Here is an 8,956-nt window from a genome sequence, read left to right as displayed (position 1 = left end):
AAAATGATTAAGTTGCCAAGGGAAAAGGCTAGCAAGTTAGCAAAGGCGCCATGGATCCGCTCAATTAGTTTGATATCTAGATCTTTCTAGCGGAAAATTCAAAGTGTAAATGACGATTCATTGTGAAACCTCAAACCCAGCGTGGGCAGGCCCCACTATTTTACTTCCGTATTTCAGCCTTTCCAACCCACCAGTAACGGTCCTCGATTTCGATCTCTTCACAAGCAACAAACTTTCGAAATCTTTTAGGAGCCTTTCGGCCGCATCGCTGAATTCGTTGCTTTAACGATTTATACGAGTTTTCCCATACTGAATTTCGTTCTTTTCAAGCTAAATCTAATGAATATCTGTTACTGCGTCATTTTGGCCTCGGGCAACCCAACAAGGTCAATGTGATAGCCTCAGGAACCGAGAGAGGTAACAAAAAATCAATCTCCCTCCCGTACTAGTAATTAGCTGACAGCGCACAACATTTGTGGTACTTTTTGGTGGAAATCGACGGCAGCCGATTATGATAGCACATCATACATATCTACGAAGCTATTTTTATTTAACTAATTAGATAATCACAGATAGATTACAATAGAATTGAAGAAATATGAGTGCTATCGTAAAACTAGATGACTTTGTATTTGAGGTTCTTGAGCTTTCTCTACAAGTTTGACGAGATTCCCGGAATCTCATGCCAATCGGTTACACGCATGACAACAACGAAGTTGGATATTTAAAGACTGTATTAATTTACCCCTGTAAGCTGGGATTACTTGGCGACCTCATGATACCTCAGAAACTTTTTTCTTACAAGTCGCTTTTACAGAGCTGATTAGTTTCCCTCACGCAACTAGAGGGCGCAGGAGATAGAGCCTAAAACGCAGCCTGTTGTAGTGGAGGAATAGGTTTCAAGTACGGGAAGAATATCGTATGGGTTGGCCCTAGTATTCTCATACTATACTGGCGCAGTTTCACTTATGACATTATGTAGGCTAGACGTGCTTTGCGAAGAAGTACGCCATTGTACAACACTGTGCTAGCAACAATCAATAACACGATCTAGCTCTTGTCTATGGCCGCAGTAACTGGCGTTACTCGTAAACACAATCGCTTTGGCTCGAAAGCCTTAATCGATGAAGCTGCGAATGTGTTTAAATGAGTAATTACTCCTATTTACCTTACTGGTAGTCTGGGAAAGGAAACGCCTCATTCGACATAAGGTTTAAAAACGAAACGTGCTATAAGTGCATCAACTGTCAACGACAATAACGTGTCGCACTCGAACTTTATACTCTAGCAGAGCTTATATCCGGCGCCTATGTTTCGGGCAAATTTTTCAAGGGTATTTCGAACCAATCAGTTATATATCTATGCGAGCTGACTCTGATATTCTGAGCTATGTTTACGTGTACAAGTTCAAAGGTGGCACAGTGGCGCCTGTAGATTTCTTAAGCTCGAAAATTTATATAATTCATATAGTGTTCTTACAGCTCGGCTTGCGACAGTCTATAACATACGAAATATTATTATATACCTATGCAACTTCACTTGAACTTCTAGATGATCTTATTTAATCGGTTTTGCACACCATTAAACCTGTGCAAGGTATTAGATCGTCTAAACGGTTATTGTGCTTGCCGTGTCCGTGTATGCCATAACAACCTGTTACGCGAAAAGCTTACCGACGGAAAGTATACATTTTTCCCGTATTTTTACGTATATTAGTTTTTTTTTTTTCAAATAGTCTTGCTTCGTGGCAATATATGTGAGTAGAACGAAACTCGAGCAGATGGCTATATTCTAGTTGGGCGGGCGTTTGGGAATTATACAAAGCCACTTCAAAAGTGCACTAAAACATTTAAGTTAAAGAGTTGAGGTAAACTAGGGACTCTTAAATTATGACCATTAGGACAGCTCGCAATTTCAGAATTCAAATTTCGACACGTTTTATATGGCCACTAATCGTGTGCGTCCAATTTGTTCTAATAGTTCTTCTTTAATTAAATTAACACTACTAATATAGTACACTGCGAACGCCATCGAGGATAATAGTGACGATTCCGTTGCACGTACACGTGCTTGCATACACGCGTCCTTAGCGCACCCACTTGTGGCTCTTTAACAACTAACGTTCATCAATGTTCGGAAGCCTCGTGCATAATGTGCTACTTTTGCTTGTATATAAGGTTAAATAACTTCATAATAATAATAATAAGGATATAACTATACTTATTGCACTGGCAGACCTCTGTACTATAGGCATTCTTTCATAGTGCGTAGTGTTAAAACTATCCGCAATGCTATTGTCCATGCTATTGATAGGCATGATCATGAAAATGACAAGATTTTAACCTGCGTTCCAAGATTTCTTGGCCGAAGTGCCCACTAACCTGTCTATAAGCGCCTCTTATTGGCATTAGGGCAGGATAAAGGCAAAAAATATTACCTCAAGACAATGAAGTTGACACATTGGTTTTAGTGGTCCTATGTGCATAGGTCGGCCCACCTGAATTTAGAAATTTTCGGACTTCAGGCTGTATTAAAATAAAACTAGGTGTTTTAATGAATTTTTTCTGCGCATGCTAAAAGCGTCTTTCTTGACGCTTAGGTTCATTTTATCACGCCAGCGACGCACCAAATAAGTGTGCCGCCATTGAACCTAATAATCCGACGGGTTCAAATTTGGACTGTTCGGCGGCCACATGCACCTTACTTTAACTGTATCGTTCCTACGATGGTTATTTACATCGAGGATGAATATCTTGTCCTCTGAGAAGGGTCCAAAATGATATGCGGCCTTATCTTTTAAAGAGTAAACGTCACCGATTGAATTCCTTGGTATTATTGGCTTCAAACATGGCTTGCGTTGAATCCACTTTCGCTTCCTTGCAGCCGCATACGCATACGACGGCCGATTTAAGGCCGCGCAAAAAGCTGAATATACTATTGAAGCTTCGTTCCACGCGAACAGATTGAGTAATAGCTGTTCTTCGTTCAAAAACTGATGTGGAAACATTGTTACAGTGACGAGTGCAGGTTTATTGACATCCTGCTTGAAAAAGTTACATGTGGCCATCTTCACTGCATTCAGGCTGTCACGAGTGATTCAGTAAAAGTAGGACTGAAGGCACGCTCGCCTCTAGCATGTAGTTCTACACCTAGGTTCTCGTCTGATTCTTCATAGATCTGTACGCACATCTTTCAGCAAGATTTCCGATCTAAGCTAAATTTAAGTTGCAAGACCATACCATCCGACCGATGTTCCTCTTCCGGAAAACAGTATTTCCGCTATTTTTTCGAAATTCACGGCTTATTTAGTAGTTGCAGGCCTCCTCTAACATATTGGCCTGCTAATCTTAGGGATACGTTGTGGTCTATGTGGGAACCCATAGGGCGTAAACAGACAAACACACTTCGTTTCGACTTGGAGCTAACCAATCGTCTGATGGAATGTTTAACGGGGATAACGGACGTAAAACTTTAAAATGAATAATGCCCCTACTATTTGTGCTCTGCAGATCATAAATATGAAACACAACAGGCCATGTAGACATATGTCTTCTTAAATAAATGGCAAATTCCTTTTGGAACGATAGCTGTAAGGCAAATAAATAACCATAAGAGCATAATCAAGCACAATAACTTATTCACTTCAACTAGCAGAGTTCCGCGACCGCTATCCGTGCAAATACTCCTGTTATTTTCGCTGTTTCGTGGTACAGACACAAATGAATGGACACTCGTTCGATTCGCTCGTCCTGTCAGAGTGGTAACTGGCCCTTTCTAGAAGCATATCAGACGACGAGCAACCTTTCTGAGTCATCGTTATCATAAATATCTGTGATAATATAGAATTTACCTGAATGTCGTTATTTTTTGCTTATCCTCATTGTCAAACTCCAGCATGCAAGTATGTCTTCGACATTTGTAAATAATGAAGCCGCCAAACATGACAGGGAATTCGAACCAAGGGACAGACTTGTGAGCTTAAGGCTAAACGTGGGCTAAAAATGCACAAAATATGGCGTATATAGTAGATGCGAAAAAGGTAGGAAACAAGCGAAAGATTGCTCAAGGCCATATGTTGTTTAGCATTGTTTTTCTACGCTGACGGTAGAAGAGGAACATGAAAAGGGAAGTGAAACAACGAGCGAATATTGGGGGAAGGGGGGATGGGGCAGAGGATGTTGATGTCGGGCACTCGTCGCGACTGTTGAAGCACTCAGTTGCTCCGACCCTTTCGATGCGTGCCATTTGTTTTTCGTTTTCTTATGTTTTATCGTTTTGCACCAGGGCTTCGTAAGGGGCACGTTTTCCAGCTTTTAAGACGCCCACATTTTTTTCCACGTTCGTTTAGACCCTTGTTCTTGCTGCTGTGCACATCTCCCTTTGCTTTTAAGGTCTTAACCCTTTGGACCCTTATCTGACTACCTACGTATATACATTTACAGGAACGAAACAGTTGTCATTGGTTGCTATTCTATAACATTCAATATTTATGTTACCAATTCCGCCATCTTCGTTAGGGACACGTTGATTGCGAATACTGCCATTCAGCACTTTCTCAAGTTCTCAATTCGCGATGAATTATGTTCGCAGTTGCTTCATCCTTAATGCATAAGTAACTAAATGAAGACTTTACGCAAGAAGCCGTGGTAGAGTAGCGCGTGGTGACTACACAAAATATGCGTAACTATTAAAAATTACATTTCTAGCCTATGTAAAAAGTTTTATTCAAATATAGTTTCGCATAAGCAGAAATCCTAACTTGTCTCGGCCATCCTGTATTTTGTATAGTAGTTACTAGTTTTGCTTTTGATTTACTAAAATCTATACTCAAAAATAAATAGGTTACCAACAATATAATACTTGGCTTCATGATTCTACGGAAGGAGCAAGCCTGGCTTCTGATTGGATGACAGTCTAATATGGTTTAAAGTAAGTTACCTTAAGCGGTCGATACCTTAGCCATTCTGCGCCAAATGACAAATGGCTAGTTATATAATTTTTTACTGTTAGAACTACACCCGATTTGGCAACAATGTATCACTTTGCCATTATGCTAACTCTTTAGTTAAACTAGACTAGTTTTAAAAAAAGGTTCAGATAAAGTTGTCTTCTTTACCCAAATAACTTCACTTTCAGAAATCGAATGAATTGAGGATAATAATAAGTACTTGAGTAATGAAGACATTCAACGCAGTGTGAGACATTAAGCAAAATATATACAGTATGATCATACGTGTTACCTTCAACAATCAAAGGAGCGAAAAAAAGTTATTATTGGTTGCTTTGTCGCCTCTCAACTCTCACTCGTTGTTTCAATCTATAGAATTTGTTGTTAAGTCTTGCAGCGGAGATATTATTCATCGCGACGATTCTACTGCTTTTGGTGACCCAATAGAGATTTGATTTCCAGCTACCTTTTCATACTAATTCTAATTTAAAAATCGAGGCTTCTCAAAGTCAAGGACCTGGACCGGCGTTACCAATCAACAGCTCGATATAAACTTCACTAATGCTTGGGCGCACACAAGATTTTTAAGCAGCTACGATTATTATTCTTTACGAGTCAAATATTTGTTTCTAATTTTTTTGGTAATTTTAGGATCCTAAATCAAGTGTAGACTCTGTTATCGCTTTTTTTTAAATTTTAGCGCGCTTATATAGACGCAGTGCAGGCGCCATCACAATACTATGCCACTTAACCATTACATGTGGCCCTTTGCAGAGTTCGGGCAGGGTCTTCTGGTCCATGATGCGAAGAACGTTCAGTCTTATCTGCTTTGGCTTCGTCTCACAGCTCTGTATCGTCGAGGATATCAGCTAGCAACTGTAGCGAAGGTAAGACAATGCCGATACCCGTATGTGAGTGCTACCCGCTGTCCAATTTTCCTAAGCACGGTTTTTCCATGCAAGCCCTTTCAGGCTCGCCAGAACCGGACTCGCTTACAAAAAACATGTAATCTTTACGATTCCTAAAGCTATGCAAGAAGATAGGCAAAGGGCGTAGGTTGCTCAAACCGTGCAAGGTTTATCTTCTTCACACCACTATGGCTCTGAATTCGGCTTCCAAGACCAGGACTAAGAGACGCCAGACGACCGTCTCAACGCTCCGTCCCTTAGACGTTGTGGTCCCCCCTTGAATGACGGAAGCACGATTGTTTGGCTCACGGTAGTCGACCGCCGACCTTTACCACCCACTCTTACTGGTCTGATTTGCCTCATCTGATTCACGCCGTACAGTCCCTCTCAGTTGTTGCTGTCTTTTATCATTTGCCCATTAAAGATAGCAAGCTTGCCATGTACAAGCTTCAAAAACAACCGCGAAGCAAATCGACTAGAAAATAGCTAATGGATCATAAGCGGTGAGCAGCACGCAGTCGTAGCGGAGGAGGCCATTGCACCGTCTCTACCGATCCAAGTATTCCACCCCGTATTTTGGATGGGTGACGGCCCGCGTGGTACCGTTCCACCAATTATTGTATTTATATAAGATTTGTGTTCTGACTTTTGCCTGTATATCAAGCAAAGAAACGCAACGAAGTCCGTGGTGCTCGTTCCTGGTCTTAGACGAGCTTGATTTAGCAACAGAGAATCTTTGTGTCATACATGAAACTGTAGATATAAGGCCCTATGGAAAGGACGATAGAAAAAAGTGTATGCACTAGGAAAGGAACCTGTACCTATTGCTGAATAGAACAAGAACTTTTGAAATCATTTGAAATTTTTAGCCTGTCATACAGGTGATTATCCACAACCAAAAATAAGTGGTATAGCTAGGTGCGGGGTGGACTTTAGTGGGTGGTTCCTATAGGATACAGTGTTTATGGAAAATGTAAATCGAAAGTAATTCTATTAAGCGCATGATTGGAGCCGAAACGGGTGCGGCAGTTACATGCGGTGCTCAAAGCACTTTCAATCGTTATATGAACTCGTTTTATAATATATACGATACCATATCCTTACCTACAGCATACATATGGTTTATGTGGTGCGGACGCTGTATTTACGAGGGTCTGACTATGTGCAGTTAAAATGTGTCTTGTAGCTTGTGACGTATTTCAATACACTATTGCATTGTATTACACTAGTGGACATTCGGCCATGTAAATAAGTTCTAATAATTGTTTCAACGGTTTCAACACGAACGATGTGTCCCGAATGAATCCGTTCTTCTATATTCTAGGCAGCTTTGATATCCCTATGTTCTATGTCAAGGAATTAAATTAGAACACTTTACTCGTCGGCCACGCAATGCTCGCAGTGGCCAGAGTTTCCGCTTTTCTTCCCAAGTCCATAAACAGAATCTATTGTAGCACGCTTACTTTATTCTCCAGGCCAGCAGACATGCAGAAACGAAATTTACAAAGGGTTTAATTTTCTGTTTGAAGACATCATTCAGTTACACGAGGATCCTGTAGCTTCCCTTCGATCGATTTCTAGCCAAGATTCACTAGCACATCTATATGCACTTGGTATAACAAAACTTGAGATACTTTTTCATTCTGTGCACATTTAATAAAACTAGAGACAATTCCAGACGTCGACTTGAAAAAGTATCTATCCAATAGAGTGTTTATATAAATGGCTACTAGCTCAAGGACAATAAATCTGTTAGACGCTATTTAACAAGGTCTCATCGAGTACAACCAGGTCGGCACAGGCAAATATTGTCCTATGCTTCATATCATGTCTCCCAACACTCAATTTCAAGTTCACTTGAACTTGAATATAATTTTATATAATAATAGGTATATAAGTCTATCAAACCCAAGTTGTTTTCTATTCTGCGTCAAAACGAGCAAGTCGACGTTTCAGTCTTTATTTTTTATTACGAATATAATCGCCTTCTATGCAAGCATCGTCCTACCCAATAACAGGAAAAGATAAGATGTAGGGCCTCCAAATACTTGTAAAAGTGTTCATGAATTCATGGGTAATTGATTATATTGACTTTATTATTCAATACAATGGAGTTAGTATGTGGTCTGTTTGCTACAAAATTGAACCCGTCAAAGAGGCGCTACGCTATTAACTAGAATAGCTCCAGAGCAGGTGACGTTTACGGAGTAACAATTACACACACATTCATGATGTTTTCAATCAGCTTTGAAAACAATAAAGTTTAATGAAATAGTACGAAACACAAATAATCGACGAGCTTAACGCGTATGAGCTGGTTATATTGGCTTTGTTCTAAGATTACTGTTTTCGAGATTTCAGTGAACGAGCGTGTAAAACGGATCTTATTCATTAAACCTCCTAATTCTAAGCAAAAATACTCTGATGCTTTTTTTTTTCCCGAAAATTATATTTACTAAGTTGGAGACGTTTTTGGCCAGCGTTTAGCGAAAATTTTCGCCAAATGTATCCACTGCAGAACGTTCAGTATCGTCGTATTCTACGGCCTCCTCCGTGCTCACATACGCTATGCTTTTCTCGGTGAAAATAGCCTAATCACACACTGTTCTTATTAGTAAATTATCAGTCTGCACGTCATTGATCTATTTAATTATTTCATAAAGTTAAATATTAAAAAAGAGCGCCTCGGATAAGGTAAACATTTTAACATGCATTGATATTCGCTTATGATCAAGTGTGGCAAGAGGTAACGAGTTCAATTGGAACAAATGTTTTATACTGATTATACGTAAATATAACCATAGCTCAAAATTATAAAGAAATATTAGGGAAAAAAAAGTAGAGAATGTTAAAATATCAAGTTTTCAGGGAGAAAACGATAGATATAGCTAGAACAAGCATAATCACAAAAAAAAAAAAAAAATTACAAGCTTGTCAGCAATTTATATTACTATACCAAGAGATATATATATATTTATATACTTTTCCGAGAGTCCTCGCTATTTTCGATTTTACTGTGTATAGCCCCTCACTATACTCGATCTTCTTCAATTTTTTTAACTAGATTAATTATTTTTTCTCGCTAGAAGAAGACGGCAAT

At 39.5% G+C, this 8,956-nt stretch overlaps 1 protein-coding gene across 2 annotated transcripts in view; it reads left to right on the top strand.

Annotated features, from left to right (window-relative positions):
- Nucleotides 1-8,956, top strand: part of LOC111254632 (uncharacterized) — a 160,445-nt gene that overhangs the window by 139,125 nt on the left and 12,364 nt on the right. For both annotated transcript variants that reach the window (XM_086975401.1, XM_086975402.1), the window contains one exon: nt 5,723-5,835. In XM_086975401.1, coding sequence (XP_086831527.1) covers nt 5,723-5,821 — 99 coding nt within the window. In that variant the 3' untranslated portion in view covers nt 5,822-5,835. The remainder of the gene's footprint in view (nt 1-5,722; nt 5,836-8,956) is intronic.

The sequence above is a fragment of the Varroa destructor genome, unplaced genomic scaffold, assembly GCF_002443255.2.
Source record: "Varroa destructor unplaced genomic scaffold, Vdes_3.0 BEIS01000007.1, whole genome shotgun sequence".
Lineage (NCBI taxonomy): Eukaryota > Metazoa > Arthropoda > Arachnida > Mesostigmata > Varroidae > Varroa > Varroa destructor.
The sequence above is the reverse complement of the archived record's forward strand: the minus strand, read 5'-3'. Positions and strand labels throughout refer to the sequence as shown.